Here is a 26,369-nt window from a genome sequence, read left to right on the forward strand (position 1 = left end):
ACAATATTGTGAATGTTGAATCTCTACTAGGAATATCAGTAGGGTGCTCCACGCAGTCAAATGAAATGAAATGAAATGGAGTTTAACGTCCTACTGTTTTGCTCCGAACTGGGCTAATGAAGACGGGCATACGCCTTACAATGTGTTTATTTAAGGACTATAAATGTGAGAAACTAAGTTAAGGCTTGTTATAAAAATAAATATTGTGGTATATTTGTCAAAATATTTGGAGATATTTATTTATGGTGGTGCACCCTAATATCAGTACAAGAATGGTTTAAATCTCTTTAGTATTTATAAAGATACGATGAATTTAACAATTGTAAACACAAGTGCCACATACAATTTTCGCTGAAATCTTTGAATGTGCCATTTTTAAATCTGACTGCAAAATCAATTTGGCAGACTTATTACATGATACCGATTTGTAAAAACAATTATCTGCTGCTATATTTTACAAACATGTTTTAACATTGTATAAACTTACTGGTAAAGTTGGTGGTATAAATGTAGATGTTGTTGGTTTATCATAAAAACTGTCTAATTTTGTTGTACCTCCTGAAAATATTACATGCAAAACAATCAATGTATTGGATGTACAATATGTTAAATTAAAGACTCCCACAGACCAGAACAATGAAACAAATAGAATAATATGCCATACAGTGGGATATGAGGAGAATTTTGCCCTAGCTGTACTCTTCTTTGACTTGCAAAGAGTTCTTTTACATGCACGCCAGTGTGTACATGGGACCTTAGTTTTACATCCCATCTGAACAACTATTCCTTGTCAGGCCACGGGGAAACCAGACTGGAAAATCCTGAACAACTGCTCGACCAACTCAAAGTTTTGGTAAAGGGCTTTTACTGTAGATAAGGATTGTGATCCAACTTTTTGTGAAAATTTGCCAAGAACTTCTCTCTTTAGGGTAAATACAATATATCTATATCTATGTATGTGTGTATGTGTGTATGTGTGTATGTATGTTCACCAATGAAGCTTCGTCGCCGCATTCCACCCCAACATATGTGGTATCAAATTAACCAGCATATTTTAGGCCATCATATTTGGGCTCCAGGCAAATTTGCTCCCGGGTGAATTTGGGTACCGGAAGAATTTGCGCCCTGGGTGAATTGGTCCCCAGGTGAATTTTGGCCCCTGACAAATTTGGGCAATGTGCAAATTTGGGCCCTGGACGAAGCCAGGTATCCTGCTAGTATTTAATATCAATAAATTAGCCAGCATAAGCAAGGCTTAATAACTCTTGATTAACCTTTGTGATAAACTTACCAACAAGAGTTTGAATAAGTTGTTTTGGTGAGGGTAAACTGACATCTATCATGGGAGTAGTACTTCCATCATCTACAACACCCTCTTCCAAAAACTAGAAAACACAAACAAATAGTATACCAAGTTGAAATTCACATCTTATTTTGATAATCTGAATCAAGATATCGTAAGTTGTGGAAAATTGGAAGCAAATTTTGTAGTTTCAATTGAATTTAATTTCCTGAAAATTTGGGTGATATCAACATATTTTTAACATAGTTATATACATGAAGAAATTCTTAGACCAAACCAATTTAATTTCTAGTCCTTTGAGGTCTAGATAAATAAATTGCCACTCGAAACTCTTGAATAAGGTTTTGTTTAAACTTTTAATACTTGAACTAAAATGTTTGAGAAGAGCAACCACATATTTTTTGTTTTTTCCTCAAGAAATGAAATAAAATGAAATGGGGTTGAACGTCCTACTGTTCTGCTCCGACTGGGCTAATGAAGACCGGCGTATGCCACACATTGTGCTATTAGGGAAATTTTGCCTGGACAGCAGCGCTGTTTTCATATTAAATTCCAACTGCCAAGGGATCTTTTACATGCATTCCAATGTGTATACAGGACTATACATTGTCAGACACCGTCCTGCACCATTGACAAGAAGGAACCATGCCAGAAAATCCTGATGAACTTTCTCATCCAACGAAGGGATTGAACATGGGACCTTTAGGTTATCGAACCAACGTCTTACTCACTGAGCCACCATGCCTCCTTTTCCTCAAGAAACAGGAAGCAAATTTCCCAGAGAACTAGAATTCAATTTGGTGTGGCTTTATCAACAAGAAACTGGCATAATGATTCTTGATACATCCAGTCTTACCTTTCTCTGTAATTCACCAAGGCCTTTACCGAATCCTGCCATAGTTAACTGTGTGGCAAGTAGTCGAGCTAAATGAGCTATTTGAGCGTCGGTACCAGCAGCTGCTATAGGTGTATAAGTTGACTCAAACTGAGCTGGCATTGTATCTGGTAACATCACCTGTAATAAATAGGTCATAATATAGAAAAAAATAAATGAAATGAGGTTTAACGTCCTTTTCTGCACTGACAGGGCTAAAGAAGACAGGTATACGCCATACAGTGTGTTGTGAGGGAAATTTTGCCTGGACAGGTTATAATATACAAGAATCCAATTTATCTCAATATTGTGAAATGGGGAATCATTAAAAAAAAATAGTTACCACCTGCATCAAATTACAAATGTCAAGGATTCTTTTACGTGCACCTCAATGAGTACACAGGTGGACATTGGTTATATTCGTACTATTCCAACCATGTCCCAAATTCTGCATCATCTAGAATATAATACAATACTTACCATGCTGAGTAAAACTAAGTCAGCTACATTTTGTGAGTTTAGTTTGGGTAAAATATCTTCAGCTGTAATATCTATAGCCGTCTGTCTCTGTGATACGGATGTCGGTCGTTTCTCACCTTGAGGTACAAATGGTGTCATACCCACATCATCATCATCTAAATCAATCTAAATAAACAAAAACAGATACCATGAAACACTGGGTTATTTATGCTTTCAATCTTGGACATTTGAACAGTAACACATATTTCAGGAAAGGATTTAGGCTAATGAAGAAATATTGGATTTAGAAGTATATCAATATACATAAACACCAAGACTCGCTCATCAACATCCTGTTCCCTTGTATGACACAAACACAAAAATAATTAGCAAAGACTACTATGATAGATTGATGTATGTAGAAAGTTTTATAATATCTTCAACGATTTATGAGACAGAAGGGGATAATAGGTTAAACATTAAAGTCATTGATCAAATACAAAAAAAATCACGCAGAAACAAGTGTGCATCTTACCTCAATTTTAGCTTTTTTACTTGAGGATGAAGATTGTTCTAATTTCCTTTTTCTACTTTCATCCATTTTAGGCATATTTCTGTTAATCTGAAAACAAATTCATAATCATTTTAACAATGCAATATATTACTTATTACCAGAAGAAAATTAAACCCTCACAGAAATCTTTTCACATCCCATGTCCCTCTTAAGACCTATCTTTAAGAAAATAAAAGAAAATGAAATCAACTGAAACAGGGGATTAACATCCAAGCTTTCTGAAGATGTACAGTAAGACGCCATACAGCAGGCCATTAGAGGAATGGTGTCCAGACAGCAGTGATTCTGCCTACCCTTTATCGAATTCTAACTGCCAAGGGTTCTTTTACGTGCACACCACATAGATCTAGCTTCTTGTCCCATCTGTTCATCACCACTGACAAGGGAAAACCTGGCTGGATAGTCCTGATAAACTTTCGCAGTCAACACCTGGACAGAACCTAGGATCTCTTGGTTAATGCGAAAGTGTCATATTCAATGAGTCACTGCCATATTCATCCTCAGTATCCCCAGTGGTCTCAATCCATTCCACTTAACTAACCCCTGTGTTCATCAATGGGGGAGACACATTCAAATTATCTGCCCTTGATGATTATGCTATTTTTATCTACCAATCAAATAATCGTTAAATACATAAAAACAGACATAAAAACATCTTTCCCATCAAAAAGATGTTTTAGAACCTCTTTTTATGTGCATGTCAGTTCTTTCATATTAAATTTCTTGTAAACTTTCTCATAATCGAGCGAATAAGCCGCCATAGTGTTGTGAACGAACAAACAATGAGGCGAAGACTGGTTTGTAAACTGTTTTTTGATTGGTTCGTTGAGTCAAGCTACGATCAAGGGCAGATAATTTGAATATGTGAATACCCCATGGATGAACTCAGGGTATAGTGGAGTAGAACGGAATGGGACCACTGAGGATATTAAAGATGTGTTGCTCTCTTTATGTATAGTTATGTTTCACTTACCTCTGACTGACTAGCTCCTAAATCTGTAAGTAGTGTAGTAATCTGTGTCAGGTGATCTACGGAAGCAGGATGTTTTAATAACGCTAACATCTGCATCTTGAGATTTTTACGAACACTGTTTACTTGTGATTTAGCCAAGGTCGGGGGTAAATTTACTAAAAAGATAAACATTGATATTACTCAGATGGTGGTCTTTACAGAAATAAGATGAAATGCGTTGACAGGCAACACCCACCCACATCCTTTGAGCAGTCCACAAATTTTTGTCTCATTTTTGTTCTTTTGAAGGTAATGAGAGCATTTAAAAGAAGTTAAAATAAATAACTAAAGAATGATAGACTTCTAGTTCTTCCTGATGCTAACATTTATTATACAAAACATGTACCAATCCATAGGTGTTTAGAGTTATCAAAAATAGTTGAAAATCAATATATTTCTGTCTAATAAACATTTATTATTAATACTGTACATAAATCAAATAATGACTTAAGTCTCCGGACCATCCATAAGTATTCAAAGATCATAACTCCAACAGGGATTAATCATGTATTCTTACTGTGAAATTTGTCAGGAAGCCTGGAACAATATGATAAAACTTCCAACAAATGAAAATTTTGACCATCTGTGTTCACAATGAAAGATTGGTCATGAACTGTGCAATATCAGATTAGATATCTAGTTATTAAAACTATCTTACCATGTAGAGCTTCTAACCCTTGTACAACTTGATCTAGAAATATTGGTCTCTGTTTGGCTATATTGGTTAACGCCCCCATTACTGTCATTAAATTTATACTGAAATAGAAACCAACCCAACCCATCATTTTATCATTTGAAAAGTTATAAAAGGGAATGCTTAATCTAAAATTCTGAAATAGGGGCATTCACTTCAAAACTTGCTGGACGGTCAATTGCTTTCAAAGAATATGACAGTTTGTAGCATTATCCCAATTTTTATACAAAAACCTATAAACCTGACTGTATGTATTGTGTTATATGGTTACATTCTTTAGATATTTAATTTTACAGCATTTAACTTGACATCCTTGGTATTCCTAGTGGTCTCATTCCATTCCACTCACTAACCCCTGGGATCATCCATGGGGGAAACATGTATTCAAATTATCTGTCCTTGATGAGTATGCTATTTTTATCGATTAATCAAACCAGCGGCTGCCAGGCAGGATACGCCCACATTTTCGAGAGATGGATAGAAAACAAGATAAAACGAAAGTGATTTTTTCCTACAATCAAGGGCCATAATTCAGGAAATTACAATTCGATATGCGCAAATATCGAAAGGAACCAAGATCTTTGAGTTATAAACTTACAATTCAAGTTTCAACAAAATCGGATAAAAATTGTGACCTCTATAGGGTCCACAACCTTGATATACCATATTTTTATGCAATTTGAGAACAAGGGGCGGCCATTTTGTCTGTCAGTTTTGGGCCGATTTTCACGAAATTCGAACTCAGTCGTCCTTAGGGTGTAACGGTGATATAATAATACGTTTTTTTAAATCGGATAAAAATTATGACCTCTATAGGGTCCACAAGCTAAAAACGTGATTTTTCGTGCATTCAGGGGCCATAATTCAGTAAGTTACGGTCTGATATGCGCGAATATCGAAAGGAACCAAGATCTTTGGGTTATAAACTTACATTTCAAGTTTCAACAAAATCGGATAAAAATTGTGACCTCTATAGGGTCCACAACCTTGATATACCATATTTTTACGCTATTTGAGAACGAAGGGCGGCCATTTTATCTGTCAGTTTTTGGTCGATTTTCACGAAATTCGAACTCAACCGTCCTTAGGGTTAAACGGTGATATAATAATACGATTTTTTAAATAGGATAAAAATTATGACCTCTATAGGGTCCACAAGCCAAAAAACACTTTTTTACGTACAATCAGGGGCCATAATTCAGGAAGTTACCATCCGATGTGCGCGAATATCGAAAGGAACCGAGATCTTTGGGTTATAAACTTACATTTCAAGTTTCGACAAAATCAGATAAAAATTGTGACCTCTACAGTGTTCACAAGCCAAAAACGTGATTTTTCGTACAATCAGGGGCCATAATCCATGAAGTTACGGTCCGATAGATGCCAATATCGAAAGGAACCGAGATCTTAGGGTGATAAACCTATATTTCAAGTTTCATTGAAATCGGATAAAAATTGTGACCTGTAGACTGTTCACAAACAATTGTGGACGGACGGACGGGGGCGACGACAATATACGTCCACATGAAAATGTGGGCGTATAAAAATCATTAAATACACAGGAGTTGACAAAGCGAAGTATCTCTTATGTTGTTGCAACAAACAAGCCACCATATTGTTGCGAACGTAAGTAATGAGACTAAGACTCTTTTGTAAACTGTTTTTTGATTGGTTCGTAGTATTAAGCTATGATCATGGGAACCCAGGGTATAGTAGAATAGAACAGAATGAGGAGGGTAACTTGACTGTGAGTTAAGATCTCCAGCTGGTCAATTTCACTTCCAGAAATAATTGCCATTGAGTGACACAGAAACTAATTCAGACTTAGTTTGTTTGAAAACAAATCTTGCGTGAATAGATCATGACGTAATTAAACGTAATTCAACTTTGATCATAGCTGTAATTGCAGAATTGAGAGAATTCTAATTAACTTAACCCTTTATCTCATGAAGCAACTGAGGTTCTACACCTCAGAACCTCATGTGTCACCTTAAGCTGTAAACTATTTAAAAACTCAATGTAAAAAAAGACCACTTTTCAGGGAACTGAGGGAGTCAATAATTACAGGTGACCGGTGCTCCGGGTTAATTTAGTACCCTATCAAACATTATTACCTAGATATGTGAGGAGATGCTTGGAATTGCAATAACATAACAAATGTATTCTGTCCATCTTCATCAAGTTTCTTGATCTTTAGATATTTATTACCATCTTGAATCTGATCAAGAGTTATGTCCTCTTCTTGGTTTTTCGGTATCAAGGAATCCTTAAAAAACACATTTGAAGAATCTAAATGCAAAACTGAGTAATTTTAGTAAGGAGATAAAAGTTCATTTTGAGTAAAAGGTACTTAATATTTGGAATATACCATGCTTCAATAAGTTCTAAATTTAGACACGGTGAGTAGAGTGTAGATAGGTGAACCTTTGACTAGCCAATATTGTACTTGCACAGGGCTTGAACAATCCTAGGATTCTTCACAGGCCATGGGAGAAGTCAAACTGGCTCGGACCCCTGAAATACTAAAGAACTTACTGTAGATCTTTTAGATAACACTAAAACAACACCTTCAAGAAACTTGACAACATGGGTACGTATACTGAAATGAAAATTAATATATGTAAAAAATAAATCGATACCATCAATGATAAAAATATAAAATTACCTGGAGAATTGCTTGCAGTAAGTTCACACAGATTTCTATTCATCTCGACATTCAGATTGACCACAAACAAAATGGGTTAATGAAGACACTGTCCTTGCCAGACCCTCTGCCTTGCACCACTGACAAGGGGGAAACCACACCCGAAGAGTAGAAAAGAAATTGGTCATGTTGTTTTATAGGTCTTTTATAATAACTGACATTTCATTGTATGTACTATTCATACATATACTCTATGTTTCATTGGGCAGTTTTACATGGTCAGATTAACTGACATTTAGATTGAGACAATATAAAAATACATATGTATCTATCTCACCCATCATTATTCGACTCTAACAGTTCAAACACTTGTTGTTTAATTTTATGTATGTTATCCCATACTGCCGTCATCTCTGGTGTAGTTGTCTTAGCTTTGCTTAACCACTGAAAATTAAATTGGATTAAATTAATATTTTCTGATGAATTGAAACAAATTTAAATTAAAACAAAGACATACCATTAAAATAATGTTTTGCAATAAATTAAGATGCTGGTCTTAAAAATGGTTAAAAAAAAGAGAGAAGTCTACCTAATCTAAGTCATTTCAGGTGGAGACTTTAAAAGTGGAGGGAAACTGATGTAGACAACTTAGTCTTTGACACGTACATGTACAAGCCTGGGATCAAACCCTCGACTTGCATGTACATGTGTACATTAGACAACTTGACCTTAGAGATACTATCAAAGCTTGTAAAGTCAAGTAAGGATGTCAGAGATGTAAGCATTTTATTTTTACTTAACTAAATACTATACCTAACACATGACACAATTATATGGAATACAAGTTACTTATTCAGTCAGCAGACAGCTCTCTTCGAGACAGTTTGCACTTTCTCTATTTGCTTCTTTTTATTCAGTTCGTTTTTTCCTCTGTTTTTGTTGATAAATGGAACATATGCCCTAACTTTATAGTCAATATACCTCAATAGTTTTGAACACTTAAAACGTTTCTCACTATAACATAGACCATACCGATATGGTTACTTGTATAGGTAACTTTTTAATTTAATATGCTTACTTTCATATTTTATGTGGCATATAGCAGATTATGACTCGTACTAGTATTACACAAAGTCTTTCTCTGGGTTATATTCCTGATGGTTTGTCTTTCAATTTTGAGGCCCGGGACTGTACAACGCAGTGGATGCTTACGACTAGCACTTGGATCCTTTCACTTAATCTGATTTGTATATTTGTTTGTGATTTCTGCGTATTGTGTCTTGTCCATAGATTTGTTTTGTGTTATTATAGGTGGTGCAGTCCCCCTGCACTTACTATTAGAAGTTTATTTGTGTTGAGGTTTCAACGACGGTTCTCATGTCTTTATAAATAATACTGTACCTGTATAATATATTTAAAGACATTAGTCAATGTTAATATAACCTTCTTCTTTACATTAACATTATCATCAGCTAATAATATACCAAAACATGGTAAAACTTTAGATAATACTTCTTTATCTTTTTTACTGAAATAAAATAAAAGTAAGAGAATAATCTATTCTGTACAATAAATATTGCATTACTGGTCATCAATAATGCTTGTTTAACCAGAGATATCATGAGAGAGAGAGAGAGAGAGAGAGAGAGGGAGAGAGAGAGAGAGAGAGAGGTTTAACCTCCACTGACACAAACTAGATCATTTTGGGATTAACATATGGTCAATTTTATTTCAATTATTCACTTGTGCGTAGGGGTCTTTAGCTGTGGGAGGAACCAGAGGTTACAGAGAAAACCTACAAGGTTGGATTTCAACATCTTATTTATTCGGCTCACCTAAACGTCTATATATATTCATCCTATTCTCTTTCTTTATGGTAGATACATGTAGAGTTACAGTTCTACATTTTTGATGTTGAATAACAACATTAATAATGCTTAAATGTCGACCTTTAGCTTGACAATATCTAAATTTCTATGTTTTAAAACATTTTGAACAAAAATCCCCTTAGTCAAATGCGTTTATTCCCATTACTAAATAACAATCATAGGCCTCCAGGCACTATCTTTTGCGAGCTGGACTTTGGACGGGTTTTAAAACAAGATTTGTCCACTCACCAGGCTTCTTCGAAAAATCCTGTAACAAATTTCTTAACATCTACAGAACGATCACTAATAAAAGCTATCATTTCCTAAAACAGTAAAAGACAAATAACATAAATAGTTATACACGGAAAGAGAAGAATTAAATGTAGTTAATAAATGAGTTTTAAGTCAGATTTAAGTTTTAGGAGAATTTTTTAAACTTACATCAAGAAAATTATCAAGTAAAGTTGGATCTTTGTGAATTATAAGTTCTTGAACCTGAAAATAAAAACCAAGAAAATGAATAATATTGCACAAATAAAATGTTCCTCTATTTCTGTTCAATCTTATTGTTTATGTTAATCTTACTACAAGACATTACTTTATTGTTTTGTTTACCAGGTTTTTTTTTTATTAATATGGTATCAAATATCAGATCATTTTAGATCTGTCCACCAACAGCTATTATATCCTGTAACTCTAATTCTGCAGGTGTAATATGAACAAGCATGGAAATAAGGCACAAATTCAAACTTTGTCAAAGATGCGTACGTGATCAATTGCATTGGTGAAAATTTCAAAGTAATCAGATGGAAAAATGGCTTAATATAGACATAGAGCATACGGGATGTCAGAATATATTGTAACGAATAGTAAACGGATAGTAAAATGATTCGGATAACCCTTATTTTGTATCCGTTAACGAATATCCGAATAGTAGTTTCAACACTAATGTACAGTAGGTACTAGTTCAGTAGTACCTGAAATAGTTAAAATAATTATTTTCAGGCCTGAATACACTGTTAAACTGATACCATTGCCTTATGAATCTAGGTCTTTTACTAACATAAACTTTTTCATTACATCATACAAATGATCATTACTCTAAACTAATGTTTATTGTTCAGTATGTATAGAAAGTTGTTAGAAATTATACCAAAGTCATTAATTAACATCTAGCTGTTTGTATCTAGCTATAAACAATACCAATGCAAGTGTAAATGTGTGACTAATCATAACACCCATCACTACTGAATACACAAACCTAACCAATAGTCTCAGTTTTAATACCTACTTAATGACTACTGCATGATTACTAACAATTTTAACTGACTAATAAAATTTGTGTATATAAAATGATAACTTAGATCTGTTTGTGTCATATATTTTTATTTGTAAAGTTATTTGTTCATAAGTCAATAATATCAACTTTATAGTGATATGAGTGGTGGATAGGGTTGAGCGATAATAATAATAAAAAAAATACTGTGATAATAAATTATCAAATATCACAATAAACGATATTATCGTGATAATTTATACATGTGTCTTAAGAAATCAAATTTTGAATATGTGTGACGGTCTTAAGTGCATACATCTACTCAAATGCTAGTAAACAAAATGATGTCAAATTTTTGTTGCCCACGTCGGTAGATGCCACGATGGATATTTACCCCAGACCAGCTGGTATGTAATAATGCTATTTTTACAGATGAATTTAATTCTATCAATAGAATGTCATCCAAGTTAGTCAAATTAAAATATTAAGTTTTAATATAACGATAATATCTAACCAGAACTAGCAGGGTTTTATAGTCTACTTTTGGATATTTACAAACAAGTGTTCCTCGATTACGAGTCCTAGTGGGGTTACATTAAATTAAAATATTAAATTTTATAAGATCAACAAAATAAATTTATGTACATTGACCTAATGGATTTAAGTTTTGAGATATCATATTAATGATCAATCAACGCTCATTTATTTTATGTTGTCCACCAAACACGATATACCATCCATCCATTCACATTGCATCAATCGTGCCCTCTCGCATTGCCATTTCAACTTTTCGAGTTCGTACCGTGCACTATAGCTGCACTTGTCTTGGTAAGGTGACGAAACAGCATAAGTATTATCATCAATATTGGGACAAAATAATTATCATAACGCGATAATTTTTGTTGTCTTGATATACCGGTTTTTTTTTTACGTAAGTCTGATATGATAAAATCACTGAGGATTTTATCACGATATATCGAAAAACCAGCATATCCCCAACCCAATGGAGGATTTTTAATTTAGTCTTCAGTTTTCCATTACAAGACAAAACAATAAAAATACAAACCTGTCTTAAATTCCGTATTTTGTCTGAATCTCTCGGTAACAAAGATGCTTGATTCAATAAATCAACAACCTGTAAATCAAAAATACAATACATGAATGTATATTTAATATTTAACATATTAAGACTGAAAGGTTATCAAAATACTGTACTAAAACAGCAAACCTGCTACCTTGATTTGTCTCACTGAAATTAATGTCACAAACAGTGCAGATGTAGGCCTAACATTTCAAAAGAGAGAGAGAAATGGGGTTTAATGTCCACTCGACACAAACTAGGTCATTTCGGGACCAACATATATAGTTCAATAATTCGCTTGCGCGTAGGGGTCTGTAGCAGTGGAAAGAAACCAGAGGACCCGGAGAAAACCCACGAGGTTGGACAGGCGACCCTACTCCTTGTCACGTACAACTGGGGATTCGAAACGAATGCCAGTCAATACGTCCACAAGCAAAGTCTTCCACACGAAAAATCTGGTTAAGTCGTCCACACCCGTTGGTGGAGTCGTCCACAATCGTTGGTGGAGTCGTCCACACTCGTTGGTGGAGTCGTCCACACGACTTACGTGTAGTATAATTTCTGGATATAGTAATACGTTGGTGGAGTCGTCCACACGACTTTTGGGACACACAATGTATTTTTAATTAGTATAGTTTTTCTGCGTGGTCACCCTTTCTCCCGGCAAAACTATAATTTCTGGATATAGTAATACGTTGGTGGAGTCGTCCACACGACTTAGCATAATTTCTGGATATACTAATACGTTGGTGGAGTCGTCCACACGACTTAGTTTACTTTCGGGACACATAATGTATTTTTAATTCGTATAATTTTTCTGCGTGGTCACCCTTTTTCCCGGCAAATAAACAACAAAGTAAATCATTTTATTCAATAAATAACATATTCATAAACAAATTTAACAAATTCAATAAATAATCATTAATATAACAATTTCATTAATATAACAATTTCATTAATATAACAATTTCATTAATATAACAAGCCCCATGCACAAATGAATTCCTATACCGCTACCAAACGACCCACATCCTTTAAAAGCCCTGATACACTTTTTTCCCCCTGTTGATACAATTCCCATATTTTAAAGATTTTCCCTGCTACTGTCTCAAATTTCTTCCTTTGTCGCCTCTTTAATTTATTCTCCGAAACCAGTTGTTGTTGTAGTTCTGCCGTTTTAGATTCATCATGTAACAGTTTGATTAGAAGATAAAATTGAAGGTTATTTCTCGCGGCCTTGCCATCCCTCGACATCGATGCCATCCCTCGACGTCGTTGTTGGTTCTAATTGGTTTAAACTTCCGACAAAACGTGGCTATAATCATAACACCAAATAATAATCAATACTTTATTACAAAAACATCGATAATACTAATCAAACAAACAAAAATGCTAAAATCATAACGCCAATTAACAAACAATACAATAAACTTTATTACAAAAACATTGTTAAATACTAATCAAAAATGTTACAATCATAACGTCAATTAAAAGCGAATATACTTTATTAAAAAAACATCGTTAATACTAATCAATCAATCAAAAATGCTAAAACCATACCAGTAACGCCAATTAAAGATACATTATGGGAGATAAGATAACGAGATGGCAGTTCTCGCTATAATAGTTAAAAACTAGATAGTGTAAAGGTAATTTGCTGAAAATTTCAGTCAAATTGATCCACTATGAGTCGAGAAAGAAGCGGGTGAAATTTTGGCATAGTCTCGGTCATCATTACTAAAATCATTAATATAAACAGCTTAGTCTCGATCATCCGCTTTTTTTGATTTAATTATCAACGGCCGTTAGCGACATATAGGAATCTAATCCAGCCAACATCGAAGGCTAGCCTTGACATCGAGAGTTTATTATGGTCTGGATAAGTTAATTAATGTCTAATTGATAATTTAGATAACATTTCAGGCCTAAAGAAAGACTTGTAATAAGCAGATTTTGCTCTTGCATAATGCATGTTTAACAAACAATACAAAATACAAGTATACTTCATTGCAAAAACATTGGTGAACAACAAACGAACAAAACAAACAATAACATCGGCGTTTTGAGTACGAGTAAATTGTGTACAAGTCTTATTCTTAGTTGTGGATGACATCACCAATAGTTGAGTACGAGTAAATTGTGTACGAGTCTTATTCTTAGTTGTGGACGACATCACCAATAGTTGTGGACGACATCACCAATGCCTTGTGGACGACTCCACCAATGGGTGTGGACGACTTCACTGTGGACGACTTTGCTTGTGGACGACTTCACTGGCACCCTTCGAAACCACGCCAGTTGACTCAATGACAGGCCTTATGATACAACGCGCACATGCTAACCAATCGGCATGGGTGCTTTTGGTGTATAAGTTAATTCATCTACTAGTACCTGTACTAGATAAGGGGACAGGGCAACACAGAATTACATATTTTTGGGGTTGTGTCAAATCATCCCTTACAGAGCAGCATACCGGTACGTATAACGGCTTTTCTTTCATTGGAAAAATTAAAATAATAACGAGAGTGTTTAAAATAACTGTCATTTAGGTATACCTTGTCATATGTTGACACATTTGATTCCCGTTCAGCAGCTTCATCCTCTTCGTTGATGATCTGAGCAGCAGTTGATAACCGCAGCATATCACTCGCCATTTTTCACTTTTACAAGAAGATTTACTACTAAATCATCAAAAAGAATACGCGGTGGATTATCCACCTAATTAGTGTTGCGTAATATGTAATTTCCTTGCGTGAAAGCTTTAAATAGTACTGAATCTTTATAATCCTTTCTAAAATTGCTTTATTTTCCCACCATCTTGAAACACGCTGCCGTTAATCGGAACTACCGGTAAAGTAATGTCGCAATTTTATAATAAAAATATGCAGTAAACTTAAAGTAAGGGCTTTAGCTCGGCTTTAGCTCAGATTCTCAGTACTGTTAAAAATATTTGACAAATATCGAATTTAACTTAATTAATTATATTTGCGACACACGTGCCAAATGGGCGGGAAAAGATATCTTGTTGTTAATAATAAACTGAGTTTTCAGTGAGACCGTTTACGGTTCCAGATACAATCATTCCATAACTTAGTTAAGGCGTTTAGATGAGGTTCAGAAAAATATCTCCTCAAATTAAGTAAAGATTATGTTTATAAAATCGGATATAGAGACTGTTGTTGCGTGAAGGGCAAACAGTGACCATGACCTTAATTTCAATGTTGAGGAGGGGGGGAGGGAAACCGTTATCTTTATTAACCAGTCGTACACAACATTTATTTGTACAATTACCGAGTCGACCCTAAGTCCAAATCAAATAGTCAGTCGAATAAACCGGTCGATGGCTTATTAAAATTTTGGAATCGTTTGTGATCAGTATAAGTTAAAGAAAAAACGCACTAATTCCAATATCTTTTATCATTGTTTTTGTTTATTTTTTACGTCCCCTCATGTTCAAATTTGATTGTTCAAATTAAAACTTTAAGGTGTTATTGCCACCGCGGCTTAATAAAGTCATGCTTTACTTTTTCCCTCATCCCCATATGCCCCCATCTTTTAAGTGCACGCCAATGTGTACACGGGACCTCGGTTTTTCGTCCCATCCGAACGACTAGACATCTGTCCTTGTCCACCTCCAAAAGAATATAGAGTCCCTATATATGATATGTTGGGTTAGGGGGGCATATGGGGATAAGGTATTTGACATTATCATGTGGCCTCGTCCAGTCAATAAAATCAGTCAGTTAGTTCAGTCGATAACATCAGTAAGTTAGTTCATGCTCGTCCCATCCGAACGACTAGACAGCTGTCCTTGTCCGCCTCGAAAAGAATAGAGTCAATATATATGATATGAACGTAGAAAGGGGATGCGATGGGGCCGGGGTGTGTGTGAGGTATTTGACATTTTCATGTGGCCTCATCCAGTCGATAAAATCAGTCAGTTAGTTCAGTCGAATAATCCAGTCGAATAAACCAGTCGAATAATTCAGTCGAAAAGTTCAGTCGAATACTTCAGTCGAATAATTCAGTCGAATAAACGAGTCGCTCAATATTAAGTAGCGGTGGCAGCGGGCTAAGATAATTAGTAGCAAATCATGCTCGTAGCCATAGCTGAAGGAGCCGGGGGCATGGGGTAGGGACCTGGGGGCTTCCCGACTAGTTTCAAGAAATGAAACGAAATGAAATGGGGTTTTAACGTCCTACTGTTCTGCTTGGAACTGTGCTAATGAAGACGGGCATACGCCATACACTGTGGGATGAGTGAAATTTTGCCCGTACAGCGGCACTACGGCATACTCTTATATCGAATTCCATCTGTCAAGGGATCTTTTACGTCCACGCCAATGTATACACGGGACCTTGGTTTTTCGTCCCATCCGAAAGACTAGACAGCTGTCCTTGTCCGCCTCGAAAAGAATAGAATCCCTATATATGATATGAACGAAGAAAGGGGATGGGGTGCGGCGGGGGGGGGGGGGGGGTTGAGGTATTTGACATTTTCATGTGGCCACGTCCAGTCGATAAAATCAGCCAGTTAGTTCAGTCGAATAATCCAGTCGAATAAACCAGTCGAATAATTCAGTCGAGAAGTTCAGTCGAATACTTCAGTCGAATAATCCAGTCGAATAATTCAGTCGAATAAACAAGTCGCTCAATATTAAGCAGCGGTGGCAGCGGGCTAAGATAATTAGTAGCAAATCATGCTCGTAGCTATAGCTGAAGGAGCCGGGGGTATGGGGTAGGGACCTGGGGGCTTCCCAACTAGTTTCAAGAAATGAAAAGAAATGAAATGGGGTTTTAACGTCCTACTGTTCTGCTTGGAACTGGGCTAATGGAGACGGGCACACGCCATACACTGTGGGATGAGGGAAATTTTGCCCGGACAGCGGCACTACGACATACTCTTATATCGAATTCCATCTGTCAAGGGATCTTTTACGTCCACGCCAATGTATACACGGGACCTCGGTTTTTCGTCCCATCCGAAAGACTAGACAGCTGTCCTTGACCGCCTCGAAAAGAATAGAGTCCCTATATATGATATGAACGAAGAAAGGGGATGGGGTGGGGTGGGGGTGTGGGGTGTGTGTGAGGTATTTGACATTTTCATGTGGCCTCGTCCAGTCGATAAAATCAGCCAGTTAGTTCAGTCGAATAATCCAGTCGAATAAACCAGTCGAATAATTCAGTCGAAAAGTTCAGTCGAATACTTCAGTCGAATAGTTCAGTCGAATAAACAAGTCGCTCAATATTAAGTAGCGGTGGCAGCGGGCTAAGATAATTAGTAGCAAATCATGCTCGTAGCCATAGCTGAAGGAGCCGGGGGCATGGGGTAGGGACCTGGGGGCTTCCCAACTAGTTTCAAGAAATGAAATGGGGTTTTAACGTCCTACTGTTCTGCTTGGAACTGGGCTAATGAAGACGGGCATACGCCATACACTGTGGGATGAGGGAAATTTTGCCCGGACAGCGGCACTACGGCATACTCTTATATCGAATTCCATCTGTCAAGGGATCTTTTACGTCCACGCCAATGTATACACGGGACCTTGGTTTTTGTCCCATCCGAAAGACTAGACAGCTGTCCATGTCCGCCTCGAAAAGAATAGAATCCCTATATATGATATGAACGAAGAAAGGGGATGGGGTGGGGCGGGGTGTGTGTGAGGTATTTGACATTTTCATGTGGCCACGTCCAGTCGATAAAATCAGCCAGTTAGTTCAGTCGAATAATCCAGTCGAATAAACCAGTCGAATAATTCAGTCGAGAAGTTCAGTCGAATACTTCAGTCGAATAATCCAGTCGAATAAACAAGTCGCTCAATATTAAGCAGCGGTGGCAGCGGGCTAAGATAATTAGTAGCAAATCATGCTCGTAGCTATAGCTGAAGGAGCCGGGGGTATGGGGTAGGGACCTGGGGGCTTCCCAACTAGTTTCAAGAAATGAAAAGAAATGAAATGGGGTTTTAACGTCCTACTGTTCTGCTTGGAACTGGGCTAATGAAGACGGGCACACGCCATACACTGTGGGATGAGGGAAATTTTGCCCGGACAGCGGCACTACGGCATACTCTTATATCGTATTCCATCTGTCAAGGGATCTTTTACGTCCACGCCAATGTATACACGGGACCTCGGTTTTTCGTCCCATCCGAAAGACTAGATAGCTGTCCATGACCGCCTCGAAAAGAATGGAGTCCCTATATATGATATGAACGAAGAAAGGGGATGGGGTGGGGCGGGGGGTGTGGGGTGTGTGTGAGGTATTTGACATTTTCATGTGGCCTCGTCCAGTCGATAAAATCAGCCAGTTAGTTCAGTCGAATAATCCAGTCGAATAAACCAGTCGAATAATTCAGTCGAGAAGTTCAGTCGAATACTTCAGTCGAATAATTCAGTCGAATAAACAAGTCGCTCAATATTAAGCAGCGGTGCAGCGGGCTAAGATAATATAGTAGCAAATCATGCTCGTAGCCATAGCTGAAGGAGCCGGGGGCATGGGGTAGGGACCGGGGGGCTTCCCAACTAGTTTCAAGAAATGAAAAGAAATGAAATGGGGTTTTAACGTCCTACTGTTCTGCTTGGAACTGGGCTAATGAAGACGGGCATACGCCATACAAGTCCACGCGAATGTGTACACGGGACCTCGGTTTTCCATCCCATCCGAACGACTAGACAGCTGTCCTTGTCCGCCTCGAAAAGAATAGAATCCCTATATATGATATGAACGAAGAAAGGGGATGGGGTGCGGCGGGGGGGGGGGGGGTGAGGTATTTGACATTTTCATGTGGCCACGTCCAGTCGATAAAATCAGCCAGTTAGTTCAGTCGAATAATCCAGTCGAATAAACCAGTCGAATAATTCAGTCGAGAAGTTCAGTCGAATACTTCAGTCGAATAATTCAGTCGAATAAACAAGTCGCTCAATATTAAGCAGCGGTGGCAGCGGGCTAAGATAATTAGTAGCAAATCATGCTCGTAGACATAGCTGAAGGAGCCGGGGGTATGGGGTAGGGACCTGGGGGCTTCCCAACTAGTTTCAAGAAATGAAAAGAAATGAAATGGGGTTTTAACGTCCTACTGTTCTGCTTGGAACTGGGCTAATGAAGACGGGCACACGCCATACACTGTGGGATGAGGGAAATTTTGCCCGGACAGCGGCACTACGGCATACTCTTATATCGAATTCCATCTGTCAAGGGATCTTTTACGTCCACGCCAATGTATACACGGGACCTTGGTTTTTCGTCCCATCCGAAAGACTAGACAGCTGTCCTTGTCCGCCTCGAAAAGAATAGAATCCCTATATATGATATGAACGAAGAAAGGGGATGGGGTGGGGCGGGGTGGGGCGGGGTGTGTGTGAGGTATTTGACATTTTCATGTGGCCACGTCCAGTCGATAAAATCAGCCAGTTAGTTCAGTCGAATAATCCAGTCGAATAAACCAGTCGAATAATTCAGTCGAGAAGTTCAGTCGAATACTTCAGTCGAATAATCCAGTCGAATAAACAAGTCGCTCAATATTAAGCAGCGGTGGCAGCGGGCTAAGATAATTAGTAGCAAATCATGCTCGTAGCTATAGCTGAAGGAGCCGGGGGTATGGGGTAGGGACCTGGGGGCTTCCCAACTAGTTTCAAGAAATGAAAAGAAATGAAATGGGGTTTTAACGTCCTACTGTTCTGCTTGGAACTGGGCTAATGAAGACGGGCACACGCCATACACTGTGGGATGAGGGAAATTTTGCCCGGACAGCGGCACTACGGCATACTCTTATATCGTATTCCATCTGTCAAGGGATCTTTTACGTCCACGCCAATGTATACACGGGACCTCGGTTTTTCGTCCCATCCGAAAGACTAGATAGCTGTCCATGACCGCCTCGAAAAGAATGGAGTCCCTATATATGATATGAACGAAGAAAGGGGATGGGGTGGGGCGGGGGGTGTGGGGTGTGTGTGAGGTATTTGACATTTTCATGTGGCCTCGTCCAGTCGATAAAATCAGCCAGTTAGTTCAGTCGAATAATCCAGTCGAATAAACCAGTCGAATAATTCAGTCGAGAAGTTCAGTCGAATACTTCAGTCGAATAATTCAGTCGAATAAACAAGTCGCTCAATATTAAGCAGCGGTGCAGCGGGCTAAGATAATATAGTAGCAAATCATGCTCGTAGCCATAGCTGAAGGAGCCGGGGGCATGGGGTAGGGACCGGGGGGCTTCCCAACTAGTTTCAAGAAATGAAAAGAAATGAAATGGGGTTTTAACGTCCTACTGTTCTGCTTGGAACTGGGCTAATGAAGACGGGCATACGCCATACAAGTCCACGCGAATGTGTACACGGGACCTCGGTTTTCCATCCCATCCGAACGACTAGACAGCTGTCCTTGTCCGCCTCGAAAAGAATAGAATCCCTATATATGATATGAACGAAGAAAGGGGATGGGGTGCGGCGGGGGGGGGGGGGGGTGAGGTATTTGACATTTTCATGTGGCCACGTCCAGTCGATAAAATCAGCCAGTTAGTTCAGTCGAATAATCCAGTCGAATAAACCAGTCGAATAATTCAGTCGAGAAGTTCAGTCGAATACTTCAGTCGAATAATTCAGTCGAATAAACAAGTCGCTCAATATTAAGCAGCGGTGGCAGCGGGCTAAGATAATTAGTAGCAAATCATGCTCGTAGACATAGCTGAAGGAGCCGGGGGTATGGGGTAGGGACCTGGGGGCTTCCCAACTAGTTTCAAGAAATGAAAAGAAATGAAATGGGGTTTTAACGTCCTACTGTTCTGCTTGGAACTGGGCTAATGAAGACGGGCACACGCCATACACTGTGGGATGAGGGAAATTTTGCCCGGACAGCGGCACTACGGCATACTCTTATATCGAATTCCATCTGTCAAGGGATCTTTTACGTCCACGCCAATGTATACACGGGACCTTGGTTTTTCGTCCCATCCGAAAGACTAGACAGCTGTCCTTGTCCGCCTCGAAAAGAATAGAATCCCTATATATGATATGAACGAAGAAAGGGGATGGGGTGGGGCGGGGTGTGTGGGGTGTGTGTGAGGTATTTGACATTTTCATGTGGCCACGTCCAGTCGATAAAATCATTCAGTTAGTTCAGTCGAATAATCCAGTCGAATAAACCAGTCGAGAAGTTCAGTCGAATACTTCAGTCGAATAATCCAGTCGAATAATCCAGTCGAATAATTCAGTCGTATGCCCGTCTTCATTAGCCCAGTTCCAAGCAGAACAGTAGGACGTTAAAACCCCATTTCATTTCTTTTCATTTCTTGAAACCGGTTGGGAAGCCCCCCGGTCCCTAACCCATGCCTCGGCTCCTTCAGCTATGTCTACGAGCATGATTTGCTACTATATTATCTTAGCCCGCTGCCACCGCTGCTTAATATTGAGCGACTTGTTTATTCGACTGAATTATTCGACTGAACTATTCGACTGAAGTATTCGACTGAACTTTTCGACTGAATTATTCGACTGGTTTATTCGACTGGATTATTCGACTGAACTAACTGACTGATTTTATCGACTGGACGAGGCCACATGAAAATGTCAAATACCCCCCCCCCCCCCACACCGCCCCACCCCATCCCCTTTCTTCGTTCCTATCATATATAGGGATTCTATTCTTTTCGAGGCGGACAAGGACAGCTGTCTAGTCGTTCGGATGGGATGAAAAACCGAGGTCCCGTGTACACATTCGCGTGGACGTAAAAGATCCTTTGACAGATGGAATTCGATATAAGAGTAGGCCGTAGTGCCGCTGTCCGGGCAAAATTTCCCTCATAGAAAAGTGTATGGCGTATGCCCGTCTTCATTAGCCCAGTTCCAAGCAGAACAGTAGGACGTTAAAACCCCATTTCATTTCTTTTCATTTCTTGAAACCGGTTGGGAAGCCCCCCGGTCCCTACCCCATGCCCTCGGCTCCTTCAGCTATGGCTACGAGCATGACTTGCTACTAATTATCTGAGCCCGCTGCCACCGCTGCTTAATATTGAGCGACTTGTTTATTCGACTGAATTATTCGACTGAACTATTCGACTGAACTTTTCGACTGAATTATTCGACTGGTTTATTCGACTGGATTATTCGACTGAACTAACTGACTGATTTTATCGACTGGACGAGGCCACATGAAAATGTCAAAAACCTCACCCCCCCCCCCCCGCCCCACCCCCTTTCTTCGTTCATATCATATATAGGGACTCTATTCTTTTCGAGGCGGACAAGGACAGCTGTCTAGTCTTTCGGATGGGACGAAAAACAGAGGGCCCGTGTATACATTGGCGTGGTCGTAAAAGATCCCTTGACAGATGGAATTCGATATAAGAGTATGCCGTAGTGCCGCTGTCCGGGCAAAATTTCCCTAATCGCATAGTGTATGGCGTATGCCCGTCTTCATAAGCCCAGTTCCAAGCAGAACAGTAGGACGTTAAAACCCCCATTTCATTTCTTTTCATTTCTTGAAACTAGTTGGGAAGCCCCCCGGTCCCTAACCCATGCCTCGGCTCCTTCAGCTATGTCTACGAGCATGATTTGCTACTATATTATCTTAGCCCGCTGCCACCGCTGCTTAATATTGAGCGACTTGTTTATTCGACTGAACTATTCGACTGAAGTATTCGACTGAACTTTTCGACTGAATTATTCGACTGGTTTATTCGACTGGATTATTCGACTGAACTAACTGACTGATTTTATCGACTGGACGAGGCCACATGAAAATGTCAAATACCCCCCCCCCCCACCGCCCCACCCCATCCCCTTTCTTCGTTCATATCATATATAGGGATTCTATTCTTTTCGAGGCGGACAAGGACAGCTGTCTAGTCGTTCGGATGGGATGAAAAACCGAGGTCCCGTGTACACATTCGCGTGGACGTAAAAGATCCTTTGACAGATGGAATTCGATATAAGAGTAGGCCGTAGTGCCGCTGTCCGGGCAAAATTTCCCTCATAGAAAAGTGTATGGCGTATGCCCGTCTTCATTAGCCCAGTTCCAAGCAGAACAGTAGGACGTTAAAACCCCATTTCATTTCTTTTCATTTCTTGAAACCGGTTGGGAAGCCCCCCGGTCCCTACCCCATGCCCTCGGCTCCTTCAGCTATGGCTACGAGCATGATTTGCTACTAATTATCTTAGCCCGCTGCCACCGCTGCTTAATATTGAGCGACTTGTTTATTCGACTGGATTATTCGACTGAAGTATTCGACTGAACTTTTCGACTGAATTATTCGACTGGTTTATTCGACTGGATTATTCGACTGAACTAACTGACTGATTTTATCGACTGGATGAGGCCACATGAAAATGTCAAATACCACATCCCGACACGCCCCCCCCCCCCCGCCGCCCCACCCCATCCCATCCCCTTTCTTCGTTCATATCATATATAGGGACTCTATTCTTTTCGAGGCGGACAAGGACAGCTGTCTAGTCTTTCGGGTGGGACGAAAAACCGAGGTCCCGTGTATACATTGGCGTGGACGTAAAAGATCCCTTGACAGATGGAATTCGATATAAGAGTATGCCGTAGTGCCGCTGTCCGGGCAAAATTTCCCTAATCGCATAGTGTATGGCGTATGCCCGTCTTCATAAGCCCAGTTCCAAGCAAAACAGTAGGACGTTAAAACCCCATTTCATTTCTTGAAACTAGTTGGGAAGCCCCCCGGTCCCTACCCCATGCCCCCGGCTCCTTCAGCTATGGCTACGAGCATGATTTGCTACTAATTATCTTAGCCCGCTGCCACCGCTGCTTAATATTGAGCGACTTGTTTATTCGACTGAACTATTCGACTGAACTTTTCGACTGGTTTATTCGACTGGATTATTCGACTGAACTAACTGAATGATTTTATCGACTGGACGAGGCCACATGAAAATGTCAAATACCTCACACACACCCCGGCCCCATCGCATCCCCTTTCTACGTTCATATCATATATAGGGACTCTATTCTTTTCGAGGCGGACAAGGACAGCTGTCTAGTCTTTCGGATGGGACGAAAAACGGAGGTCCCGTGTATACATTGGCGTGGACGTAAAAGATCCCTTGACAGATGGAATTCGATATAAGAGTAGGCCGTAGTGCCGCTGTCCGGGCAAAATTTCCCTCATAGCTCAGTGTATGGCGTAGGCCCGTCTTCATTAGCAAATCATGCTCGTAGCCATAACTGAAGGATCCGGGGGCATTGGGTAGGGGCCGGGGGGCTTCCCAACTAGTTTCAAGTCTTAAGTGATACATGTACTTTAGATACTAGTATTTTCGCTCCCACGCACAGGGCCCCTCCCAATCCACCAACACCCCGTTTCTATGGTCATATACAGGGACTATTCTTTTCGAGGTGGGGGCCGACAATATTAGTATCTACTTAAGTACAATTATCTCCTGCGACGGGTGAGGACCAAACCCCGCCCAAGCCCTCGGCTCCTACAGCTATGGCAACGAACATTGAGCTACTCAATGGGCTGTTTTTCCGACTGGTTTCATCGACTGAAGTATTTGACTGATTTTATCGACTGAGATATGTGTGGGATTTTATCGTCTGGACGAGGCCACGTTAAAATGTCAGATTTATGTAAGATGAATCATTACTTGGAGAGACCTAGGAAACCTATATACTACATGTAATTGGGGATCCGATTTATAGGAAGTTATAAGTTGTTTAATTGTTGCTGTTATGTAGGCACTATTTGCTCCTGAAATAAAGTGTTGAAGATCCAGTCCAAGAATCTGTATTCATTTCTGATCCTAACAGAACACACGCCGAAGAGCTACATTCCCTGCTAGTCAAATTGTACATAATATATTGAAGAAGAAGGCATGGATATCAACTTTATTCTTCCTTCAGCAGCAGTAGCAGCAATAAGAAATCTTGATCAACTATCAGTGTCTTGGAGTCTCAAACAGGGGTTTAAATGGGCTTTAAAAGGGACTTCTCAGAAAATTAATTACCCAGTCCGGAAAAGAAATATCGTTCTTTTGTCCAAATACAAAGGGATAGACAGCGACAGCTGGAATTTTTTGCAAAGGGTGCCCAAAAAGTACAGGTTTCTGTGACCTCCAGTAAAAAGGATGCGGGTGTTCAAAATGTTCTGGATACTAACGATGTATCTTTTTTTAATAACCTTGTGTTAATGGTGTCATCCTGCCAATTGCCATGATAAAGGTTGCAGCCATGCGAGATGTTTCAAGTTTTAGTGCCAAATGCACCAGCCGTCAAGACTCAAGATCACAGATTTAGACATGTTAGGCCTTACAGCAGGAATCCTTTGTACAGGAATAGAAATTATTATCGTGAAAATAGTTATAGATTATAAGGATTTTGATTGTATTAATGATTAAAACATGGGGTCATGTTTTTGTTTGAAATAATTTTAAGGTGGATACACATGACTAATGTATAGGTCATATGTTATTTTATTATTGTTTAATTCTATTTTTAATTTCAAATCTATATTTTAACATTCATTAATGCTTGGTTAGTCATTAGAAGCAGACAACAATTAATTTGTCACTCCATATAAATTATGACAGGCTGGCAACTAGAGTGTTTGATCTCTTCAGTTTCTTTAACTATTGTTTTAAATGGCTTAAGACTTAATCCTTCAATAATTATATGCTTATTTCAACACTTTCATAGTAACTAATTTATATAAAAAGACAAGTGTATGTAGGATGAATTATACAGTAGTTGGAGAGACCAACTTAGTTGCAGGACTGATTTATAGGAAGTTATAAGTTATAAGTTGTTTACTTGTTGCTGTTATTTATTTGCTCCTGAAATAAAGTGTTGAAGATCTATTCAAAGAATCTGTAGTCATTTCCAATACTTAGAGAACACACTCCACGCGATACATTCCCTGAAAGTCGAACTATGTTATGAGCATGAAAGGGCTACTTAATAATATGAAATGAAATGGAGTTTAACGTCCTACTGTTGGGCTAATGAAGACGGGCATACGCCATACAGTGTGCCATGAGGGAAATTTTGTCTGGACAGTGCACTACAGCCTACTCTTATATCGAATTCCACCTGTCAAGGAATCTTTTAGGTTTATTCCAATGTGTACACAGGACCTCGTTTTGTCATCCCATCCGAATGACTACACAGCTAACCTTGTCAGGCCCTCTGTCCTGCATCACTGACAAAGGGGAATCACACCGGACAATCTGGATGAACTCTTTCGGGCAATGCAGGGATCAAACACCTACATGTAACCTCCAGACTAGCGAGCCGGCGTCTTACCCACTTAATCACTCCCGCTACATAATGAAGTGAAATGGGGTTTAACATCCTTCTGTTGTGCACCGACTAGGCTAATGAAGATGGGCATATGCCATACAGTGTGCTACAAGGGAAATTTTGCCCCGACAGTAGCGCTACAGCCTACTCTTATATATTGAATTCCAACTGCCAAGGGATCTTTTACATGCACGCCAATGTGTACATGGGACCTTGGTTTTTCATGCCACCCGAAAGACTAGACAGCTGTAGTTTTTGTCACACCCTCCGTCCTGCCCTACGGACAAGGGGAAACCACCTGGATAAAATCCTGAGGAACTGTCT

General features: G+C 39.1%; 1 protein-coding gene across 1 annotated transcript in view; it reads right to left on the reverse strand.

Annotated features, from left to right (window-relative positions):
* The window catches only part of LOC126821846 (symplekin), a 30,910-nt gene extending 16,303 nt beyond the window's left edge, over positions 1-14,607 (reverse strand). The window contains exons 1-15 of the mRNA XM_050550369.2: positions 14,341-14,607; positions 11,771-11,839; positions 9,870-9,923; positions 9,678-9,751; positions 8,962-9,088; positions 7,898-8,004; positions 7,452-7,515; positions 7,031-7,182; positions 4,881-4,978; positions 4,184-4,338; positions 3,172-3,258; positions 2,658-2,822; positions 2,160-2,318; positions 1,292-1,385; positions 488-558 (exon numbers count right to left, since the gene is read on the reverse strand). Coding sequence (XP_050406326.1) covers positions 488-558; positions 1,292-1,385; positions 2,160-2,318; positions 2,658-2,822; positions 3,172-3,258; positions 4,184-4,338; positions 4,881-4,978; positions 7,031-7,182; positions 7,452-7,515; positions 7,898-8,004; positions 8,962-9,088; positions 9,678-9,751; positions 9,870-9,923; positions 11,771-11,839; positions 14,341-14,439 — 1,575 coding nt within the window. The 5' untranslated portion in view covers positions 14,440-14,607. The remainder of the gene's footprint in view (positions 1-487; positions 559-1,291; positions 1,386-2,159; positions 2,319-2,657; positions 2,823-3,171; positions 3,259-4,183; positions 4,339-4,880; positions 4,979-7,030; positions 7,183-7,451; positions 7,516-7,897; positions 8,005-8,961; positions 9,089-9,677; positions 9,752-9,869; positions 9,924-11,770; positions 11,840-14,340) is intronic.
* Between the last annotated feature and the right edge of the window lie 11,762 nt (positions 14,608-26,369).

The sequence above is a fragment of the Patella vulgata genome, chromosome 5 (assembly GCF_932274485.2).
Source record: "Patella vulgata chromosome 5, xgPatVulg1.2, whole genome shotgun sequence".
Lineage (NCBI taxonomy): Eukaryota > Metazoa > Mollusca > Gastropoda > Patellidae > Patella > Patella vulgata.